This window comes from Podarcis liolepis (assembly GCF_965112155.1).
Source record: "Podarcis liolepis genome assembly, chromosome: 1".
In the NCBI taxonomy this organism is placed as follows: Eukaryota; Metazoa; Chordata; class Lepidosauria; order Squamata; family Lacertidae; genus Podarcis; species Podarcis liolepis.
The window spans coordinates 35570776-35595445 of record NC_139554.1 but is presented as its reverse complement, the minus strand read 5'-3'; the positions used below and the strand labels follow the sequence as shown (position 1 = coordinate 35595445).

At 43.1% G+C, this 24670-nt stretch overlaps 1 protein-coding gene across 4 annotated transcripts in view; it reads left to right on the top strand.

The window, feature by feature from the left end:
• Window positions 1-24670, top strand: part of AKAP6 (A-kinase anchoring protein 6) — a 244900-nt gene that overhangs the window by 26097 nt on the left and 194133 nt on the right. For 2 of the 4 annotated variants that reach the window (XM_083505273.1, XM_083505272.1), the window contains exons 1-2: window positions 9403-9479; window positions 12370-12721. In XM_083505273.1, the coding sequence (XP_083361399.1) occupies window positions 9430-9479; window positions 12370-12721 (402 nt within the window). In that variant the 5' untranslated portion in view covers window positions 9403-9429. Of the gene's footprint in view, window positions 1-9402; window positions 9480-12369; window positions 12722-24670 lie in introns of those variants that run through there. The other 2 variants (XM_083505275.1, XM_083505274.1) reach the window with 1 other exon arrangement.

Sequence of the window (24670 nt, the reverse complement as noted above, 5' to 3'; positions counted from 1 at the left end):
GCAACCCCTGGCTTAGAGTGATAGCACAATCCTGTGCTCTGGTGGTTTTGATTTCCATTGCAAGCCTTTCTGTGTCTAGATCCATTCATCAGAAGAAAGTTGCTGAATCATTGCATCAAGTGCAGCCTTGCTGATTGCTATAAGTGAAATTTATTGTCTGTGAGTAGACCCAGTGTCAACAAACCATCCATTACTGCCTGCATAGGAAGCCACATCACACCAAGTAAGACCATTGGTTCTTTTAGCTCAGTGTTGTCTACACTGGAAGTAGTTCTGCAGGGTTTCCGACAGGATACTTTTCTTTACCTACCTAGAGATGTCAAGGACTGAACCAATGACCTGTACACAAAGCAGATGCTCAACCAGTGAGCTACATTTGTTCCGCTAAATGACTTTTCCTCCCTTATGCAGTTTTGGCTAGAACAAAGTATGTTTTGTAATCTATACATAATTTTTTAGAACTATTTTCTCCTCCGACATAAGAAGCAAAAATAAAATGACCCTCTTCTGCGTGATATTTTTTTTCAACTTTGGCAGATCAAACATTTCACATGTTTTAACAGCAGTATCATCACTACAGGAGCTTGCTCATTTAGAGAAAAGCCTTTTCTAAAAATGCCCATGCCATGCAGACTAAAAAAATCTAGGACATATGTTTCATAGAAAATAACCCTTTAGTGATGTCAAGAGTACCTCAATTTCCCCCACATTAGCTATCAGAATTGCTAGCATTCTCCTGTCTCAAGTGTGAGTGCGTCTCCAGGGAGAAGTCAAACCACTGTGCTATCAGCACCAAAATGAGCTCACTGGCCAGAGCAAGACCTTTAGGGGCCCTAACTTGCTGGCATCTGTCTGTTTCAAGAGACAATGGAGTGCACCTCCATTGTCAAACTGCTTTGTTAGCAGCACTGAAGTGACCTCCCCAGGGTGTAAGCCTGGGCAGTGTGTAAAGACGTCCTGGTTGCCCAGACAACAAGACCTACCTCTCGGCCTTGCTTATGTGGTCCAAGGAAAGAAGACCAATAAGTTTCACACCAGCTTGGTTGCAGGAGTTGCCAGAAGGTGGTGTACAAAGTGCCATCCAACCATCATGGATTTGTGTGGGCTTGTATTCCTTAGCCCTTTCTTCTCCTGAGGATATCCCACAAGGCAGCAAGGTTTAGGATCAGAGTTTTCCTTCTCCTAGATGGGCCACCTTCCAAGGCTGACAAGTCCCATCTGCCCCTCCTTTCCCTCTACTGCCTTCTTGACCCTTGGACCCATGATTGGTCTGCTCCCTCACCTGCTCAATCAACCAGAGGCTGTCTTTCCATCTAGGGGAAGTACCGTATCAAGAAAGTAATAAACAAATGAGAACCCTTATAAACAAACAATCAGGGGCATTTCACAGGGGACCGGGGAGCTGGCCCATTTGGGCAAATAGGGCACTGCACCACCAACCTCATTCTGCCTTCAGCCAGCCTCCAGGGGAGAAGATGGAAGCAAAACTCAAATGAGTTGGTCATGCCTGCCATTGGCTCTGGTTCCACCTACTGTTTGAACTCCCAGCATTCTGCCCTTCTGGTCCCAGTGGGCACCAGCCATCACTTCATGGGGCACCAACTCTCTGCCTCCCTGCGATCCTGCTCTCTGTGCTCAGGGCTGGAATTAGGTTTGATGAGGCCCTAAGCTACTAAAGGTAATGGGGCCCTTTATATGTCCAGCTGTCCTTTGTCAACAACAAATTGTCGCTGTTTTTGTGTTGAATATATGCTATATGGCAGGCTTCCTCAACTTCAGCCCTCCAGATGTTTTTGGCCTACAACTCCCATGATCCCTAGCTAGCAGGACCAGTGGTTAGGGATGCTGGGAATTGTAGTCTCAAAACACCTGGAGGGCTGAGGTTGAGGAAGCCTGCTATATGGTAATTTATGGACCTAATAGGTATCTAAAGCCATTTTATTTCTTTTTTATCTTATATTTTGGAAATGTACATGCAGGTTTTTTCCCCCTTTGAATTTTTTTCTGGCCCCCAAGAGAGTGGGACCTTAAGCTATAGCTTGTTTAGCTTATATGTAAATCTGGTACTGTCTGTGATGCATCGTAGGCCTGCTTCTTAGCACATTAAAATGCCAAAACGGGGAGGAAAGCTATTATATAGCCCATAAGTTCATGAATACACAAATAGGATTCCTTGATATCTTGGTCATTAAAAGGGGGTTTGTGTGTGTGATAATCCCTTGCCATTGTAAACACAGTGAGAACAGTTTACTGAAAATATTGTTTAATCTAAATGACTGGGGCATTCAAAGTGTACTTGAGATATCTTGTTTAACTAATTAATTATGCAAGGTTGATTAATTTTTCTTGATGTCCTGTCACTGATGAAGTTCACCCGGATGTCAAGGGAGGAAAAATGCGAATAGGTGCAAGTCAATAGATTGGTTAGTATCATTTATTCAAAGGAAAAACCAGAACTGTACAAAATCTTGTGGTTAATTATAGTATCATTTGATGTCCTACAGTGAATGTAATTTGACTCAAGCCACCCACTGTTACTTTTGTTTAAATAACTTGAGCTATACAGAAGACAGGGAAATTTAACTTGGCCTGATTACATTTAATGCTTTGTATCATTACAGCCATATGGTTTTGTTCCACCAGCTCCTTGAGATGATATACTTAAATTGTTTTAGCTTCATGGAGTGGTGTAGAAACAGTCACAGATTTCTGTACTGGAACAAGAAAACTGTTCCTTAAAACACTGATTTGGTTGAATAAATTTTCGTGTGTATCAGTAAGCATTTCCTACTTGAAGAAAATACTCATTTTAATTTGGTGATCACATACTCTCCAACATTTCTCTGATGGAAATAGGGATGTCCTAAATAATAATAATAATAATAATAATAATAATAATAATAATAATAATAATAATAATAAATACCCCACCCATCTGACTGTGTTGCCCCAGCCACTCTGTGCATATATAAACCTATATATTGCAACATATATAAAAACACAAACATTTAAAAACCCCTATACAGGACTGTCCTTTAAAGGTTGTATAGTTATCTCCTTTGCATAACTCCATACTCACCAACATTTTCTCCAATGAAAATAGGGACATCCTAAATAAAAGCAGAATATTCTGGGATCAGATCAGAAACTGGGACAGCTTCTGTAAATCCAGGCCTGTCCCTGGAAAATAGGGACACTTGGAGGGTCTGTGATCACTTGCTGGGATGTGTATATGGAGGTCCTGGGATGCACAGATGACAAGATTACCCACAAACCCATGTATAGATGGTGACCCCGGTGGATTTTTCAATTTGAGTGTGTGCGCAGGAGAGATCCTAAGAGCCAGTTATAGTGTGCAACATCCAGTTCCTGTAGCCTGAAAGTTTAAAAAGATAAAAAGCTGGTTTAGAAAGCAGAGTCTGGTGCTGAAAGGAATCTCACACTCTTGAAACACTTCTTGGAGATTGAGGGTGATGTACACATTTGTAAAATAAATAAATAAATACATAATAAAAGAGTGTCATCCCACCCTTGGCATAATATATTAACAAGCCACGGCATTAATTGTTTAATTGGTTCTCAAGGTTTTGGACTGGCAATGTGGACAACACAGCCTTGAAGGTGACAAAGTCAGGGTATAATTAATTAGCTGTTAAAAATCATGGTGTATTCTTGTCAATTTCACGAGAAGCTGCTAATTTGTCTTTGCTTGCCTAAAGCTGTTCTCTCTCTTTGTGCCATTTCCCAATTGCTCTGTTTTTGAAAGACACAGAGAGTAACAGCAGCTTGTGTTACAAGGGGAAATGGATGGGAAATCCTCTCATCTCAACAGGTCTCTTCTCCTGAGAAATGAGTGAGCCCTGATACTTAAAACCTTTTTTCACGGTAAAGCCTTCCAGCAGAGTACACATTCTGTGCAGATCACTTTTTATTACAGCTGTTCCGGTTCCATTGGCTTGTTATAAAATGCACACACTTTCCTCCAACGGTGGTGTGTCTTTTGTAATGATAGATTTGCACCAACTATTGCACATTGCACTTTACATCTGCCTGAGGGGTATGGGAGATAAGCTCCCTGGTCCATTCAGTTTAACTCTCTAAAACTGTGCTTTGTGGCCCTCTTGCATTTTGTGATTGGCAAAGGTTTCTCATAGGTGGTCATCAAGGAGAGGTATAAATAATCAAAATCCTTCCTGGAATGATTGAGCTGGAAGACACCAAAAGGCTACATAGTTTGACCACGTGCCCTGTCTACAAGGCAATCCAACACACAGCATACCCTCCAACGCATTGAGTCCCAAACTGGGATGTGCCACTTCCTGTTCATGCTCCCATGAAAGTCACATGACACGTGAGAGATCACGGAGCCCACAAGACACACTTTGCGCTTTCATGCATTAAAAAATGTGCATTTTGAGCATGAAATCACGAGATATTGTGGTACCCAAGATGGCTGCTGTGCTCTCATGGGGAAAACAGGATGTCTCAGTTTTTCTGGGACATTTGTGGGGTATTACAATAGGGACATCATATGAGAGCCAGTGTGGCGAAGTGGTTAGAGTTTTGGACCAGGACCTGGGAGATCTGGGTTCAAATCCCCACTCAGCCGTGAAGCACCTTGGGCCAGTCAGACTCTTAACCTAAATTACCTCACACAGTTGTTGTGAGGATAGAAGAGGAAGCGGGGAGAACCCCTTAGGCCACCTTCAACTCCTTGGAGGAAATGCGGGATATCAGGGTAATAACATAAGTAAAATATGGAAGTGTATAAAGGCACCCACCATGAAAGTCTTCTTTACATGGGTTGGTGCTGACCTTTAGAGCCCTAAATGGCCTCGGCCCAGTTTACCTGAAGGAGCGCCTCCACCCCCATAGTTCAACTCGGACACTGAGGTCCAGCGCCGAGGGCCTTCTGGCTGTTCCCTCACTGCGAGAAGTGAGGTTACAGGGAACAAGGCAGAGGGTCTGCTCGGTAGTGGCACCTGCCCTGTGGAACACCCTCCCACCAGATGTCAAAGGAATAAACAACTATCTGACTTTTAGAAGACACCTGAAGGAAGCCATGTTTAGGGAAGTTTTTAATGTTTGGTGTTTTATTGTGTTTTTAATATTCTGTTGGGAGGCGCTCAGAGTGGCTTGGGAAACCCAGACAGATGGGCGGGGTATAAATAATAAATTATTGTTGTTATTATTATTACATGCCATTTGTGTGAAGAGAGTAAATGAGCAGAAAGGAGCAGCAGAGCAGCACAGCTTCCTTGACTTCTCTTGTGATATCCACCCTGGGGTCACCCACACTTCCTTTTCTCCTACTGCTTTCCTTTTGGTGTCATGTTTTAAAGATTTTTTTATCATTGTTGTTTTACTGTTTGTTGTTTACTGCCCTGAACTCCTTTGGGAAGAAGGGCAGGATATAAATTTAATAAATGGATAAATTAAAAAATGAATAAGTAAGAAAACTTACTTTTGTCCCCTAAAACTCTAGCTCATCCAGTCTTGAACTGAAAATGTTCTTCTGCCCAGGTAGATCAAATTGCATTTACTAGCATTTAGCAGTCATCTTCTTCACATACATACATACATAAAACCTACTTTAAAAACAGCAATAAACAAAAATAGGAAGGCCATCATAAGGCCAGAATCAACTCGTAGTAATAATAACGATGATGATGATTTTTAAAAGCCAGTTAAATAAGTCGTTGTGCTTGAATGCTTGTGAGGAATGAGTACAGGAAGATGAGGATTATCTGAATTAAGTTCTTTAATTCTGAAGCCGCTTCATAAAAAAAGAGTTATTATTCAATATGAGAATGAGAATTCACTTGAATATAAAAATTAACAACCCACTCACCACTGCCTCCTGTGTTTATGAATTCCACATCACTTGATATGCTTAAACTACTCTTAAAATGTTTAAGATTCTATATGTGATGGAATTTCCTCTTGAAACTGCATATCAAAATACATGGTATTTAATTTGCTTTTTACCCAGTTATCTTGCGGTGGTAGTGGTGTTCCTTTGTGTTTGGCTATAAATTACAGATAGATAATGTTGCACACAATCCCAGTCTCTGAGTGGTGTGAGATTCCTGAGGTTCCATGCGCTTGGCAGGGGTTCAGTTTCCTTGGAATGAAGGACAATGGAGACTGTGTTGTCTGTAGGATATATGGTTTATTTACACATATATACAACCTGAGCCTAAGATGAAGGTGAAAACAGCACTCACACCCCATAAGGTCTTGCTTCTCCCGTAGTCCCAGCCTTTGAAGCAAACAGGAATCAAGCACGATTCTTCCTCTCTGGCCGCTGGCTGCCTCTCGCCCAGGTCTCTCACACAACTCCCCGGTTATTGTCCTTCTCACTACAACACTATTATCCAGCAGCCGATATAGCAACTCAAGAAGTGGTTTTTGTAGTGGAATGTTCATGTCAGTAAATAATATTCTGTACCTGTGGTAGATTATTCTAAGGATCAACCGTATGACCGGGTTTGGGTGTTCTTTCCTGGCTTCATTAACCATGGTTTATGAAGCCAGGAACAAGCATAGGGTTTGCCAGCTCCTCCGTCACCCCTCCCCACACTTCTCCTCATACACAATTCAATTTCAATTTCCTTTTACACTTGAATTACACCAGAATTACACATCATGCCCAAACCAAACATAATAATTCAGACTTATTACCGTGGTTAGTTGAGCAAAGATGAAAACAGGGTGAGGTCTTCAACTTTTTTCCACTCAGTTTACCCATTGGAATTAATTAACATGACTAAGTTAGGGTTATTTGTTTCAGTAGGTCTGCTTTGAGTAAAACTCATTTGAAGACCACGCAGAGTACCCTGGTTCAGGCCTAACAGTGACTCAGATATATGTGCAAGTGAGGAATGCAGTTTCAAAGCCAGCATTTGAGTGAAGGAGGAGAGGGGTGACAGACGAGTACTGAAGCCTGACAGTTATATCTGGCTTCATAAACTATGCCTTGTGAAGCTGGGAAATACCATCCAAGCCTCTATTTCTATATTCTGTATGTTGCATAATGACCTGGTTTGCATGTCATGCTAAGCCAAACCATGGGTTAATGTGAACACATGGACTCTGGGAGAAGAGATCATGGCTGTTCTTCCCTCTCCTGTTGTTCTGGCTGCTGTGCTGACCCAAGCAATAGTTCGACTTAGCTGCATGCCGTCCAAATCCAGGCTTGTGGTTTAGCTCTCTCCATACTAATCATGAGCTCATGGTTTGCCCAGGGGACGCATGCTAAAGTAAACCATGGCTTAGCTCAGCATTACACAGCAGCGGACTGACCAAGGAAGAGCACAGTAACCATGGTCTCATCTCTGGCAGCATGCGTGTTTGTGGCAAGCCATGGCTTGGCTTAGCGTGACATAGGAACCAGACCAATGTTTTGTTTTACCTAATAAAGAGATCGGTTTTCTCATTCTCTCCCTCTTTTTATCAAAGTTAGCTGGTTTAGCTTCTTTTTAGATTTTATAAAGAGGAAAAGAGATTAGTTGCATTGCAGCTGAATGAGGGATAGATCCGATCTGGACAAAAATAGTTTCCTCCAGCATAGAATCATAGAATCATAGAGTTGGAAGAGACCACCAGGGCCATCGAGTCCAACCCCCTGCCAAGCAGGAAACACCATCAGAGCACTCCTGACATATGGTTGTCAAGCCTCTGCTTAAAGACCTCCAAAGTAGGAGACTCCACCACACTCCTTGGCAGCAAATTCCACTGTCGAACAGCTCTTACGCAACAGCATGAGCTGTTACGTAACTTGATTTAAAATTCAGCAAGAGAGCATGGTTAACGAAATACCTTTCCTCAGCCTTTATTTTTAAGATCTCTGGAATTGAAACTGAATTGCTTTCATGATTGGCAGATGGCTGCGTAATGAACGGAGGCTGGCTTTAACAATATGGGTCAGTGGGGGGAGGGAATTAAGAGCTTATTAGGAAACACACTATCCTGGGGACACAACATTGATTGATACATGTCCCCTCTCTGTACCCTAACATGCTTAATGAGTTTTTGTCTGACATGGACCAATTACTGTTACTGATGGGTGCACTGATGGGTTGCTGAGTCAGCATGATCTGAGGACCAAGTTCTGTGAGAAACTCCCAAAGCCTATTGGCTTACGCACTAAGGGTGAGGCACAGATCTCAGACATTGCATAAAAGGCTTTGCATCTAGCTGCACAGAAAGCCAGGAGGAAGAAAGAGGCACAGATAAAGCAGTTATCATCTGTACCTTACGTTTGAACGGGATGTGTTTTTGTGAGCACTGTATTAAAGGGACATTTGCCCAGCTGTTTCTTTCATTGTATTTGTGGTGTGCCCCTGTGGTGTGGGCATTCAGGCACTGCCAGTGTTCCAGGTCAGCTCGGTAGGTGAATAGGCCAGCATGGAACAGCTGTGGCATGTTGCTATGCTGTAATCCTTTAATTCGATACTTCTGATACCAGAGACTCATGGATTGGACTGTGACCATCTGATGCACAACTAAATATATGATAGATTGTGAAGATCCAAAATGCAGGTATAAAAATGCTCTGTCAAGCTTCTGTGTCCTCTAAGATGTAGAAGGAGAAATGTAGGGTTGCAATTGTTTTGAGCTTTTTTAAATCAGCAAAAACAACACTGCCGACATGGGTTCCTGGACATTTTCGCCTGGACACTGCTTCCGACTACAGTATTCCAGGTATGTCCAGGAAATTCGGGACGTATGGCGATCCTAAGAAATGCCCACTTTTCCTTTTTCTTTTCTTTCTTTTTCTTTTTTACACTGGTTATATCACACCTCTAACTGTTTTATTCACTATTTAAAGGTGCCATATATTTATATCATGTATAATTCACTTCCAATGCAGCCTTATCATGCAGTAGCGATATGTGGAAATGCCTTATTACTGAGTCAGACAAATGGTGAATCAGTCAGCAGAGTTCTGACTCTGGAAATGCAGTCTCTCAGCAGAGCAATATGGATCCTTAAATCCATTTAGCTGCAGGAGATAATAGTGCATTAGGAGACTACCAGAAACGGCTGAATTATCCTGTTGAGTGGTCACTTAGTTTATTAGGGCGGATAGCAGCTGGAACAGTCTGTAGCCTTGACCAAAACACTCTCTAGCTCAGACTAAAAATTTCCTAGCTGGATTTGTTAACCTTTTCTTTAAACCCTGTGGTGGCATTTTAGCTACTTTTCTGACTTCATGAGAGCAATAAGGCTCTCAGCAAGTCCCCTGCCTTTCCCCCCACTTTGCCACGTGCATCAAGCTCATTTTGTTTCGGCTATCTTGCCTGCCTGGTTTATAGGTTGGTGTAGAGATGACACGACAGTTGCCTTGCTCTGCCAAGCAGAACGCTAGTGGACGAAGAGAAGGACAGGGAGGAGGAGCCTGGCGTTCCTAGATTAGTAGGAAGAATGACAACCCGGGGAGGACACTGCCTGATGATGCCATTTCTCTTGGGAATGTGTGTGAGATCTTTGCTTTCCTTTTGTACCTAGGGAGCTGGATTAGGGCAGCTTTTTGTTCTTCTGGGAAACCATGTAGTGAATTAGGTGCAATTATTCAGTGATTTCTACATGCCGCAAGCAAGTGTGAGCTTTTAAGGAACGGGGAGGGACGGGCTGGAAAGCTCTGGCCTGGGATGTTTTGATTATGTTTGTAAGAAATTTGACAGTGTGGAAATGTGATAGACTTTCAGCCTTCGTGTGTGTGTGTGTGTGTGTGTGTGTGTGTGTGTGTGAGAGAGAGAGAGAGAGAGAGAGAGAGAGAGAGAGAGAATATATGTGGTAACTGGCAGTGATTCATGGTGACTTTGTTATGGGTAATAGGAGAAAGGATTTGTCTTAATTTTAATAGCTGCCAGTATGACAGCAGTAGTATCTGCAGTGCTGGAGGAGTGCTGTGCAGACTCAAGAGTGCAATGAGAGGAAGCAGACCAGCAGTTACTCATGCCAATGAGAGTCGCCAGAATATCTTCCTCCAACATTCTCTTTTCAACCCGGGAGAGGTTTCCTTAATGTGTTTATACAGAAACATGCTCTAAAGGTGTATGTTAGTGGTTAAGTGTTATTTTGCTTGTTGAAATACACATACAGTACACAGAGAGAGGGGGTGGAGAGAGAGAGAGAGAGAGAGAGAGAGAGAGAGAGAGAGAGAGAGAGAGAGATCAGCTTAGAGAGTTTCACAAGGACTCAGTTTTATATACAACAGCCACTGGGCAAGTGCTGTGTGTTGTGCTTCCTGGGGTTGTACTAGATATTGATCAGTAGGAAGTAATTAGTTTGCCTGTGAGCAATGCTCAGATTGGCAATGGTGAATTTTGTGGGCCTAATCAGAATCCAGCATTCAGAATGTAATGCTGCTGAGAGTAATTTAGGAACCGTAATAAAATTCATAAAATTCATTGAAATGGCACAGTTAAGACTGGGTTCAAATAATAATTAAGATAGGTGTGGTTCTTTGTTCTCAAGTGGGGAAGGTTTTCTCAAATTACAAAAGGGCACCATGCAACCGTGACACTCAGTGGGGACTATTTGGCTGCTTTTGTCACCATTAGATAGGACATTGTGGCATACTTGTCAAAATCACATATGCAACACAATCCTAGACATGTTTCCTTGTAAGTAAGCGCTGAGTGTGTTCAACGAAACTTTCTTGGAGTAGACGTATGTGCATAGGATTGCATCCTTATAGTTCCATCCTGTGTACGTTTACACAGAAGTAAGTCCCACCGAATCCAATGAGAGTTACTCCTAAGAAAGTGTGTTTAATATTACAACCATAAAGTACACACACACACACACACACACACACACACACACACGTTTTGTGTTGGGAGTTGTTGCATTACTACATTAGGAACATGTAAAACCTTTCCAGATTAGCAGTTTTTAGCACAATAAAAAGTGCAGGTGTTTGCTGCCTGATTGTTGCATGTGGCACGTTTCCTTTCCTTGAGGTTCAGCTTCAGCTTCAGCAGTGTTGATTTTTTTTGCCTAGCATGATGCAGTGTATCTTAGACTATTTTTAAAAACCTAACTTCTTCCTCCACAAATGGTGCTCATTGCCAAAATGTGATTGCCGACATGTCAATGACAGCAATATCAGTCATGTTCATGAGGATAAGCAATACACACCCATGCGAGATTTTTTAAAAAGTGTTTGTGATTATTGCTATTTATGTATTTATTATGGCTATAAAGTGTTCATTGCAGCATAGAGGTGCTCAGGCATCTAACCTTTAATAAAAGTGATAAGGAAGGATGAAACAAGGCTATTGTCTCTCCTAGCAGAACCCTGACATGCTATTTCTGTTTGCCATGAATTTATTTAGTGCTTTGAAGGCGCCCCCCCCTCCACTGCTGAAGCATAAAACTACACTGATTATTTTTTAAAGGACCAGATAGAAACGTAGCCCATCACAGCAAGGCTATTCAGCCCTCAGTCCCAAACATTTATGTGTCGACTGAATATTGCACTGCTGTCTTCGACTGGGAAGAAGACGGGAGAGTAAACTGTATGACCTTTATCTCTACCTATCACTGGAGCTGTGTGCAAATGGCCCCATAAAATTCCCCACTGTATTTGTGGGCAGAGAAATTGGGGTCCGTTTCATTGAATTTCTTCAAAAGGGAAAATAAATTATCCAATGTTTCTGCAGGGTTGGTGATCACCATTAGCAATGGCAGTACCAGAGGGGGGTGTTTCCCCTCCTAAAATTTTCTTTCTTGCTTGCTATCAGACTGGCAGCCATTTCCCATCCCATTATACTCTTGGGGTTTTTTATTGTTTCACTTTTATTTTCCAAAGCCAGCTTTGCATGCTGTTGGTAACTCAACTTATGCTCAGGTTTTACTAAAACCTCAGTTTTCATTAACTCTACACATCCCTTGCAAGTTTATGTGTCTTTTGGCAATAAAAATGTGCTTGAAAATGTATAAACAATGAATACTGTAATATCAGAAACCGGAGGGTGGGGTGCTAATGGGAATTTCTAGTGGTCAGAGGCTGTATTGCTGTCTATAAATTCTTATGCCAACTCACAACCAGCAGAAACAAAATAAAGTATGGAAACCTACTTGATTTGCAAGGTTTATGCAGATTGCAGCTATCCTCAGTGCTGAACTGGGGTTGTGTTTCTGCAGAATTTTAATTTAATTTAATTTTTTTTAGCTTGCGGTGGACATGGGCTGCTTTTCATGCTTTTGAGGCTAAGGTGGAATGCTTCCTGAGCTTAAGCAGATATATTATTAACAATCCAAACTGATGTGCATTTTGGGTGGAGTGGGCAGAACACCTATAATCCAAGTTTTCACTTTTAAAACAATTGCCTTTCTTCTCTTTTGTATACACAGCAGGAAGAATTATGGTCTAGAGCTCCCGACATTAGCCATGGAAGTAGCACTATCTCCCATCAGGTCTCAGGAACTGGATTCTGTAGCTGCAGATGCATCTCCCATGGTCATTAACATGACTCCCACCACCGAGCAAGATGGCGGAGAAGACGCCATGAAAGATCTTGATTCCGGACAACAGTATGAAAAGCCCCCTCCACTTCACACGGGAGCTGACTGGAAAATCGTTCTCCACTTGCCTGAGATTGAGACATGGCTGCGGATGACATCAGAAAGGGTCAGGGATCTGACTTACTCGGTGCAGCAGGACTCGGAAAGCAAGCATGTGGATGTGCATTTGGTGCAGCTGAAAGTAAGCAGAAGTATTTCTCTCTACATGTTACGTGTGAGGGAGAGGGTACCACTAGGCATGGGGGAGGGATTTGGTTCAGGTCATCTTGAAATGTGAGTTTACACCAGTTCACGAGCGATAGACTTGTAATCTGGGGAACCGGGTTCGCGTCTCCGCTCCTCCACATGCAGCTGCTGGGTGACCTTGGGCCAGTCACACTTCTCTGAAGTCTCTCAGCCCCACTCACCTCACAGAGTGTTTGTTGTGGGGGAGGAAGGGAAAGGAGAATGTTAGCCGCTTTGAGACTCCTTCGGGTGGTGATAAAGCGGGATATCAAAGCCAAACTCTTCTTCAAACAACAATATGCGAACCAAAACACAGCTATCCTTCAAAATTCACATCTCTCTGAATTTTGCAATGTGGGGGGTAATGTGTACCCAAATGCATCTGCTGAGGTAAAGCAGGCATATAGATGCATGTAGTAGTGAAAGTAACCTAAGCAAATGCATTGTAAGAGGGAAATGTAATGGATTGGCTGGATGCAAAGGAGTGGTGGGAGGCACCAGCTGGGGACCCCCTCAAGGGACCCCGCAGGGGAAGAAGGCTCAGAGCCAGGAGATTGGTGGTGGGACGATGATACATGGTCAGAGGGAGAAGAGAGAACAGACTGGGGGGAGGAGGTGTCGGAAGCTAAAGAGGCAACAGGGTTTAGTGAGAAGGAGGAGGCTGTGGCAAAGAGCAGTTCAGATTCTGAGGCAGAAGCAGAGAGGGGTCAAGAGGCAGAGATGAGGCAGGCTGCTGAAGAAGCCAGGGAATCTCCCCTTCCTGCTGTGACTAGCTCCCCTCCCTCCCTGGTCTTCCAGAACCCACAGAGAAATGGAGAGGGCAGAGCAAAGAGAGGCAAGAAGCCAGAACCTTAGGCTACTAGGGAAGAAACCAGCAGAGGAGCCTTAGGGAGCGGTGGGAAGGCGGGGACCTGCAGTCCTCACAACTGCCTCATTGGACCAAGACCCACTGGGAAGGGTTGCTGTAATCACTAGGCCTGCACTGGTTTGGTTTCTGTGAATGAAGAGTTAACGTTACTGACACTAGGTGCTCACCTGCCCCGACTCTGGCTCCAGACAGGAAAATATGCTTAGCAAAATGTGTATATTTGTCAAATTTGTCAATAAAATGTGTATATTGGGAGATAGTCTAATTAAAATGCTAATGAATTTTCATGAGGACATGTGTGGTGGCACATGTGGTGATGGATAGAGCCATCCTCCTGCACCAGAAAGACCAATCCAGCATTCCTTCTGATACAACTGAGCAGCTCTGGTCTCACTGTTGCCCTGTACTGTCCCATACCAGCCCAACCCGAAGAAGTGGCTGTGATGCTAGTGTCATGAGGCAGGTCCATGACTCCACCCCACCTGTATGCCTCATGACCTAGCTTCTGCATTACCCTTCTTGTTGTTCTTCCCATGTAACTCGAGTTTGAATTCTGATGGATTTGGCCCTTCTGCTTGTACATACCAGGCTCAGTGCTGGCAGGCTCTAATATGGGAAAGGGCAGATAAAAACTGTGATAGTGATTAGAAAATTTGATTAAGGGTGTTTATGTCCTAGAAAGAAAGAGAGAGAGAGAGAGAGAGAGAGAGAGAGAGAGAGAGAGAGAGAAGAAACTGCTCATCATTTGGAAACATTTTTAATCAGCCTTCCTCGGTCTTTTACTGACTGGTAGTTTGTAGAAGTGGATTTAGGACAGGTTCCCTCACACCAGGGCCAAGGAGTTGCTTCCCCATCTCCTTCCCAAGGCCTAGTAAGCGATTGCTTCAGGAAGGAGGTGCAAAGGTTCTGGAAGGGTGCTAGAATCCTCCCACCTCCTTCCCAAAACCCAGTTAGCGCTTGCCCAGCTTTGGGAAGGAGCTGGGACCTCTAGAACCCTGCCAGAGAGCATTAAATTTTGGCCTTGCACATGGCACCATATTACCAAGGTTCGCCCCGATAGTCTGGCATCTGAGTGTATGTACAGCAAGAGTTCCAGAACAAATAATTTTGCTACCTGTGGCGAAGGACCAGATGGTGCCCCTTTCACATTCCAGCAGACTGGACAGGCAGTTGAATCTTCCTTCAACACTTATGACAGGATCATGTCCTCCACCACACCTGAGGCAGCAAGCCCGATTAGGGGCCCCAGGAGCAGCTGTATAGCATACGATAAGCCTGCTGGATCAAGTCAGTGCTCCATTGAGTCCAGCATCTTGTTCTCACAGTGGCAAACCTGGTGCCTGTGGGAGGCCTGCAAAATGGACTTGCATGCTCTCTGCCCACCAGTGATTCCCAGCAACTGGTATTCAGTGCAGGTAAAACATGGCCATTGTGGCTGGTAGCCTTCTCTTTCCTGAATTTGTCTAATCCTCTTTCAAAGCTATCCAAGTTGCTGGCCTTCTGTGGGAGTGATTTCCACAGTTTACCTATGGGCAGTGTGAAGAAGTATTTTCTTTTATTTGTCCTGAATCTTCCAACACTTAGCTTCATTGGATGTCCATGAGTCCTGGTATTATGAGAGAGGGAGAAATACTTTTCTCTTGTCTACTTTCTCCATGCTATGCATAATCTTACAAACTTCTGCCATGTGACCTAAAAAGTTCCAAATGCTGCAACCCTCCCTCATAGTGAAATTGCTCCAGCCCCTTCATCCTTGTGGCTGTCCTTTGCTGAACCTCTTCAAACTGGTTCTGAGGTGTCAACAGATGGGAATGGTGAAGGTGGTAGAGCAAGGGTCAGCAAACTTTTTCAGCAGGGGGCCGGTCCACTGTCCCTCAGACCTTGTGGGGGGCCGGACTATATGGGGGGGGGGGAATGAACGGATTCCTATACCCCACAAATAACCCAGAGATGCATTTTAAATAAAACGGCACATTCTACTCATGTAAAAACACCCTGATTCCCGTACCGTCTGTTGGCCGGATTTAGAAGGCGATTGGGCCAGATCTGGCCCCTGGGCCTTAGATTGCCTACCCATGTGGTAGAGGCTCAGGCGGAACAGTTGAGGAAATGGGCTGCCCTTAGCATCTGTTGCCTGACGTGTTTCCTCACTCTGCCTAATGGTCAGTCCGGCTCTATACAGCAAAATAACACAATAAATAAATAAGCACTACCATTTTTTTTAAAAAGGCTTAGAACTCCGACATGAGTACGTAATACACTTCGTTACGGGAACAGATAATGGATTCGGTAACTGGTCATAATTATAGAAATGGTTTTCCTCAGAACAACCACTTCTGTGTGAGTAAATGCTTTGCACAGAAAGCAACCTGCAGACAGATGATTGGTATTCATCTCACACACCTTCCCAATGTTGTGAAGACAGTCTGCCACCTCTGCTTTACAAGCTTTCCGTGATGTGCATGAGCTTCTTTGGAGAATTCAATAGAAAGACATATATGTAAATCTCAATTTACATGTGGCCTCTGCTTTCCGACCCAAAGCGAAGTAGCTATGCTTGGTTTTCTGTTTGTCTACACAATTAAATAGAATATGGTCCACCTCCCAGTTTTTCAAGCATCCAACTTATTTTGTTTAAAAAATGAATCATACTTTTCCCATGAAAGAAGACATCTTCACACAAAAGGTTTTAAAATGTGCACTGTGAGAAATAGGAAGATAAAAGGCCAGCATAACCTACCAATAATCACCAGTTGCAAGTGCAAGTAGAAGACCCATTTCCCAGCTCTCACCCTCTTTTTTTTTTTGAAGAAGTAGTGAGAGGTTATCTAGCATCCTGTTACAACAGCTGTTTTTCAATTATGTAACAATGTTTGGAGTCCACTGGAGATTTATGGTTTATTTTCATTCCAGTTGAAGTGAATAACTGCAGCTAAGCGTTTGAGCGGGCTCATTGATTTTAAAGGCATTTCCCAACTTTGTTTAGGATGGTAATTTTGTTTTTTCTTAACTGGTGGATACAATTGACTAGTTGTTACTACCTTAATTCCTAGTGGCAGAGTTGTTACTCTGTATGTGTGTAAGCTCTGTGGACATAAGGCACAGTCAATGTATGAAGGTCCGGGGCGTGTACAGTGGGCATGATCCTGCTGTTACGATATGGATGCAATGCGGCAGCGAGCTGCAGCTGGCTGGAAAGCAAAACATGATGGGAATGTTGGGACTGTACCATGGGAACAGAGGGACAGTCTATTCACAGTGCTGAGCACCGGATTTAGCTCAGAGTGTAATTTGACCTGTACAGGAAGTGCAGGAGGTGGAGTTTGTCTCTCTGCCGTTGGAGTTTGAAGAGAGCAGACGCGTTTCTCTGTAACGCTGCAAAGACAGAAATAAAGGCATGTAAATACATTTCTGTCTATCTCTTTCCCCTGCCTGGGGGCAGGGAAGAGTGGTGTGTTCTTCTCACGCTTGAGGAGGATCGCCGATCGTGACCTAGCCTGTACCCTGCTCGGGAATGCAGACAGGGAGGTCAATAGGAGATCAAGCCGGGTGCCTGGAGAGTGGCCAGTTTCTCCTGAATGAGGCAAGATTTCCTAACACCTGCTTCATCTCCACATGTTCATTGTGTACAGTTGAAAGACCATGTGAGAAAGGCTTCTGAGATGCCTTCTCCCTCTCTCTTAACACAAGGACTAGGGGCCATTCGATGAAGCAGGATGTTGAAATATTAAGGACAGACAAAAGAAAGTACTTCTTCACACAGAGCAAAGTTAAACTGTGGCATTTTCTCCCACAAGATATAGTTTTCATATAAGCAAAACAGTAAAAGAGAGTCATTATATTTCTGCCTAATAGCTGGACTGTTTTATATACCCTGAGAATTCCTCTGTGAACTTTAGAGAAATAAAAGAAGATAAGCATCCCTGCAGGGAGCTTTGACAATAATTTGTCCAATTATATATTACTTTACAAAGAAAATGAAATGGGGAATTTAATTTTTAGTACTTGTTTTTGAGAGCTCCCTTGTGTGCTATGTTGCCTTCTTACCAGTGATGTGTAAGTACTAATGACCCATTTTTACTGTAGGCAACTTGGATCAGGCAAAGCAATGGAGAAATCCTGTAAATATAGAAGTCCTCATAGATGACTAGAAATAGAAAACATTTGGTATCCAAGCTTTGTTTGGATTTGAAGAGATCCTCAAACTTAAGAGAGTCAAACTGAGGTCTCTACCCCAGCTCTCTTGTTAACACAGTCTCCCTCAGATTAAAATCAACAATATAATTTTGATGAGCTTTAATTGGGGGGGGGGATGTTGGTGCTGATAGTTTTGTGTCAGCAAATTCCGACAAAATACAAAGAGCTATTACTTCAACATTCCAAACAGCTATTAACAGCCCATATTAGACGGGTTAATTAACTTGCACAGTGTTTTAATATAGCAACAAAATGTTCGCCATACTTGGAGGTTGTTGCATCCAGAAAACAGTTGTGTTACACAATTAGAGCATGTTTGCTCTCCTCAAAGATATGGGTTGCAGAAATAGTGACACCTGGGTAATGATGCACTGCTATTCAACATTTGCAAAGGATTGCAACAGCTTCTGTTAAACTGTTACATACCATAGAAAGTGCTATAGATGTTGAGCAGAACACAGAAATGAATGTAACTGTATAGTTCCTGCCTTGCTATACTTCTTGGGTGTAAAGTGAAGTCAGACCACTGCAATGCTGTGAATGTAACCATATATACCAGGGATGATTTTGGCACTCTCAGGGAAAGGGGAAAAGGGAGCATAGTCCTAGCTGAAGGGACATTTGTTCTGTACTGCATGACAAACAGGGTTTTCTTTTTGTACTGAATAGAATTTAGGGGCGTGAGGGCAGACAATGGAAGAAGCTACTTGCTTACATAGCCATGTAAGCACATGTGTGCATATATATATATATATATATATATATATATATATATATATATATTAATGTATATGCTGGATAGCTAGCTAGTTATGAGATGAAACTTTCAATCCTATGCTTACTTACCTGCAAGTAAGTCCCATTAAACATATGCAGTGCTTTTGGGGGGACGACGACAATGCAGGGGTACGCATACCCCTAAACACTTTGTGAATCTTTGTACTTTTGTCCATTTACTGTACTTATTTTTCCCGATTTGAACTATAAAATGGTGATTTTCTTGATTCAAAATGAGAGTGCCCCTAAACATTTTTTTTTTGGGGGGGAGCACGGAACATATGGGTGAGCATTTATAGGATTGCACTGTTGGAAAGCTAACATTTAAGCGGTGAGGGATATGATCAGTGTATCTTCACAGTGCTTCTTGCACATTAGACAGCGGGGAAAGGAGCAGTTGAACAGAGTCCAAGCTCTTTCTGTACTCACCTAACAGATAGGAAGCCGCTTGGAGCAATGATCTAATTGTGAGTGGGGAGGGACACACAGGGCTTTCCTGCACCACCTTTGAAAATTCACCTTTTCCAAATCCATTTTGTTCAGTGCAGCATTCCCCAGTCCCATACCAATGCTGGTTGTTCACTGTCCTCACATTCCATTGTAGCAGGACTACACATCCTACTTATTTGTTTCTCAAATCTAGAGTCCTGTTGCTAATTTAAATACTTGCCCATGGACTCTTCACCGTCAGACCATAAACCCAATGACACTTCCTGTTTCTGCCAGAAATAAGGAAACCACATGCACTCTCTTAATTCCCCCACCCCACCCCAGGTATTTTTGAGGCATCATTAGATGGTTACTATGCTCCAGTGAAACCTCATGTTGCTCCACAGATAGAGAAATGGGCACCAGTGGATCTGCCATAGGTTGCTTTCTGGTGGTAAAGTTTTTGCCAGATTGGGAGACCCAGTCATAGAAGGGGTAATGTCACATTATGTGTTTTAGGGGGCATTCCCTCACAACAGTCTGAATCCCTCCATGAATAAAGGAAAATCTAGCCTGCATTCCTTACTAACACAACATGATCCACTTCTATTCAGAAGTAAGCTGTACTGAGTGCAAAGGGACTTTCCCCAGGCAAATGTGTTTGTTCCTCCTTGCACACTTCACAACTTTGTCTCTTGCAAGCAGGGGTCTGGGCTGCTGGAGGCTAGTGACACACATTGAAACAAGAGTGAGCAGCAATGCTTTTGCAGGCTGGAGAAGTAGGGAGAGAAGATGGGGCTTTGGGTGCCAGCAACTAAGTCTCAGGCACTCCTGTTCGAAAGTAAGCTGCATTGAGTGCAAAGGGACTTGCAGGTAAATCCACCTGGAAAGGAGAGAAAGTTGCACCCAGAAATGAACAGTAGAAACAATGAAAAAGGAATGAGGTGAGCACGGGCAGTGGAGCACAGGAGGATTAAAGAGACAAGGAAAAATGGAATAAGCAAAAAACTGTGATATATGAAATGCACATTGCATGTCACAGTGCAATGTAATCATTTTAGGAAACCTTTTTTCATTATTATTGGTTAGGCAAAAATCTGGATTTACTTTCAGGAAAGCTAAGATGAAAATCCAGACGGTGGTAATGTCACATGGGTTATACCCCCCAAATACAGTGTCAGGCAACATGCAAGGCGGTTTTTGAGACTGTGCAGCTAAGCCCACAGTGCCTGTGCTGAATGTGCAAATTTGTTTTAGCACTCTGTTTCACCCTGTTTGCAGACCTGCATGCAGCATGCTCCTGTTCTACAGTTCCTGTTGTGCAAGGTTGCGAATTTTCGCAGAAGGCTTTGATCCAGCAAGCCAGATGCATAATTTTCTAGTAAGACAAATTGAGAGAGGCTTGTCCAGAGTTGCCAAGCAGGTATCTGACAGTGTAGGAAGCCAGATACAGAGTTGTTAAATTTGAAGAGTTTCAGGCACACAGAGCATAAGCCTCAGTATCACCTCTGGAAGGCAAGTCTGAAATCTGATCTGCTTGGCTGGCAGCTCTGTCCTAGACTGCAGGGGAGTCCGAGTCCAAAGCTATCAAGTGAGCAAAGTGAAGCTGAGTCCTGCCAAGTGAGGGTGACACTGCACTTTTAATTGCTACATGCAGCAACTGGATTTGAATGCATGGGGAGGGGATCATCCTGGAATGTGGAGCCAGCGTCAGGCTCTTGTTCAGACATTGCCATTGCAGCAACTCCTCCTCCTCAGGCCAACAGCATTTTGTGAATTAATCTAGAAGTTTGCAAACTAGTGATTAAGAGCATGATCCTGGCACTCTCTGGTCTGAATCGCATCTCAGCCACGAATTAACTAAGTGGAAAATGCAGGAAATGGCTTTTAAAAAAATAGAAGGGCAGAGTAAATAGCTGCTTCAGGGGGAGGGCAGTTTTGGCAGAAAACCTGCATAGGGGAAAGGGGCAATACTTTGTCCTCATGTGCTACAGCCCTGATTCAGATCATGGCTCTCCTTTCCAGTCTTTAACTGGAAAGATGGTCACATGAGAAATGTATTGTCTAGTTCCAGCCACAGTAGGATCTTCAAGAACTGCCATCTAGGCACTAGCCAGACCCACCTAGTTTCAGCAACGCTGGTATGGCATGTGCCTTCACACCTTCTGACCTTAAATGCAATTGGCCTACAGCCACCTCTGCAGTTATCACTCAAAATACGTGTAGCTATGCCATTCTGATGCTGCTGGATGAGAACATGGGAAGTTGGGCTGCTGCAGATGCAGTTTTCATACAGAGGATGCTCTCAGACACTGCTGTTGTGAGATGTCTAGGTAAAGGGTAAGGGGACCCCTGACCATTAGGTCCAGTCGTGGCTGACTCTGGGGTTGCGGCACTCATCTCACTTTTTTGGCTGAGGGAGCCGGCGTACAGTTTCCAGGTCATGTGGCCAGCATGACTAAGCCACTTCTAGCGAACCAGAGCAGTGCACAGAAACACAGTTTACCTTCCCACCGGAGCGGTACCTATTTATCTACTTGCACTTTGACGTGCTTTCGAACTGCTAGGTTGGCAGGAGCAGGGACCAAGCAATGGGAGCTCACCCTGTCGCGGGGATTTGAACCACCAACCTTCTGATCGGCAAGTCCTAGGCACTGTGGTTTAACCCACAGCGCCACTGGCGTCCCTTGTGAGATGTCTAGTGGCCAGCAAATGCAATGGAGGAGGGAAAGCAATGGCCGTGTTTACATTATAACCTTTAAAGCATATTAGGAGCACATTACAGTGGTACCTTGGTTTTCAAATGTCTCTGTTGACGAACACTTTGGTTTTCGAACACGCCTCGGAAGTTGAACATGCCACATGGCATGTTTTCAGTTTTCGAATGTTTCAGAACTCGAACGGTCTTCCAGAACAGATTACGTTTGAAAACTGAGGTTTTCAGGGCACTCTTCGAGGTGGAGAACTGTGCTTTGATATGCTTCAAAAGTATGGTCTGTAAGCAGCCAGTCTCATTGCATCAGGCTGACTCACTAGTTTCTTTTTGGAATTTGTGTTTAGGCAGCCAGTTAGCCTTGGGTGATCTAAAATGTTTTTGTCTCCCATCAGCATTTCCACCTATTTTGTGACTGATTCAGTACCATTGTTCTCAGTGACACAGTCTCAGGGTCTGAAGGGCCAGAGAACAAGTATATAATTTGGATGTGGAACAACATCGGCATCTGTGAAAATGTTGTAATGTTGTGAAATGTGGGGCCTCCATTCTCCAAAGGCGATGCATGCAAGTAGTAGCAGAAATGATGTATTCCCATGGTGAAGTCAAGTGATTGCTGGCAGAGCACATGCTTTAGATAAATAGCAAGAGTAGAGCGCCTTCAGCCTGTGGGCCAAATAGGCTCACCAGAACATTTTGAGCTAACCACACCCATATTTTCCTGTTTGACACTATATATGGCATCAGGTATGAGAAACTCAAAGCTGTGGCTTGAAACTTTAAGCTGCAGCTAAATTTGTCTGTAGAGTAATTGTGTTTCAGATCAGAGTGTGTGAAGGCACCTGATATACTAATCTTGTTGAAATTAAGTTGGTCTGGAGATGCAAAGGATGAATTCGGAGTGCACGTTGTCTAAGCAACTTTGTGTGTTCCTAAATATAATTTTAAACAGTGTGTGGTTCACTGCTAAGCTTGTCAAATGTGCTAAGAAATAAATAGATTGCTTGGGAGGTATCCAGCCAAGTAGTTCCATTGACACAATGACTTCCAGCTGCTCAGTGGAATTTCCCATACCCTTCTTCTTACTGCCTGTCCCCTAAATCTGCTCTGGGTGTACCCCTTACCCTCCAGAGCAAATATGATGAGGTATCAGGGGTACATGAAAAGAGGAGGGCGGAGAGGTTTTGTTTCATTTGTGCAAATGGAAATCTTTACCTTTTCAAAACTACTTGATTGGATACTGCCCTGTGTTTCCCAGCCTAGTAAGCACTTTTAGTTTTTGCTCACTATCCAGAGCTATGATTGCTGATTTCATTATACTTCCACTTTGGAAATGTTTCATTAGTAGCATATGTCTGTAAGCTCAAATCAATAAATATGTCATTTATTATGTCATTGGGGGCTACATTTTTAAGAAAATCACGAAGCCATGCCAACTCTCCTTCCCACTTTTCCTTAAATTAATAGTTTCTATTTTTGCCATTTTTCTCCAGTTTTCCATTCCTTTATGCAGCCTAGTAGCATAACTAACATTTTTGTCTTTTTACATGAATGTTCTTCTGTTTATCCTAGTACTGGTTAATGTTGCCCTAGTTAATCTTTGTGGGTGTTTAAAGTCACAGTATACTCATATATACCCAAATACACATGGTATAATTTATCTTTCTCCTCCCATAGGCTAATCTAGTTTCCTCAATGGCTTCAAAATCTTAGCCAGCAGTTGAGCTTTTAAGATTAAGGCAGGGATAAATAAGGAAAGTATTCGTGGGCAGATAATCCTTTTTGAGGATGCAAACACTTGCGGCTGAGTGATTACGTACAATGCACTGACATGTACAATACAGGAAACAAAGTTTTTAATGTTACCTGTATTGGGAGTAATCTTTTTCTTCCACCTTTCTTTCCACCACCTTAGATGTATGGGGAATAATGTCTCTTTTAAAAACCACTTCTGCTGTGTCCTATTTTTGGACTGTTCTTCAAAAGTTCTGGTTTCCTTTTTAATAAATGTAAATGCATTCAGTTTACACTTTTCCTCTCACCTATTTCTAAATTATGTGGACAGGGAAATTCCTTGGGTCATGGAAAGGTGTTTTAAAAAAATATCTTTTGCCTATGAAACTCTAAAGCAGGCATGGAGAACCTCTGAAAATAAGTTGTTGGACTACAACTCACCAACCGTTGGCTTTGTTGGGTGAGGCTAGTGGGAGTTGGAACAACGACCGGAGGACTGCAGTCCATCCTTTCCTCTGTGAAGCACCATGTTCACTGATGGACTTTCAAGAGCAAAGTGTTCCTGAGTGATTAACCAAAGTGTTATCATTCTTTTATAGCAGGCACCTCCAACCTGGTTACCTCAAGTTGTTGTTGGGCTGTAACTCCCACAATCTCTGACTATGAATGTTAAAAGTAATAATAAATAATAAATAATAAAATGATCATTTGTAGTGAAGTGTAATGTTGCACAGCTGACCCCATGAGGAGAAAGATGCTGTGGTCTTTACTGCTGCCCCATCATTACTGCTCCTCTCTACACCGTCATACGGGACCCCTCAAAGATCTGAAGTCTTTGTCTTCATCCTCAAGGCCCAATTCTAGCTGTATCAGTGTCTCCTGCATGCAGTTGTCACAGTGAACCAATAGTTTATACCCTTGAAATAAAAGGTCTTTGGCCTTTGATATTGCATGTTCAGCTCCTCCTGCTTTTTCCTTATTTCTCACTTTCCTAGTGTTTAAATAACACTTGAGTGTGCAGAGTTTTTAATTGCGGTTCCCTATTTTCTCTTTCCATTTTTCGGCGGCCAAAAGGTACCACCTTCATTTTGTGATGCCATGCTTAAAATGCTGCGATGCCCTAGTGAGCTAGTGTAGAACTCTTTGCCACAAGCAGCTATTTAAAGCTTGCCTTTGATGTGCACATT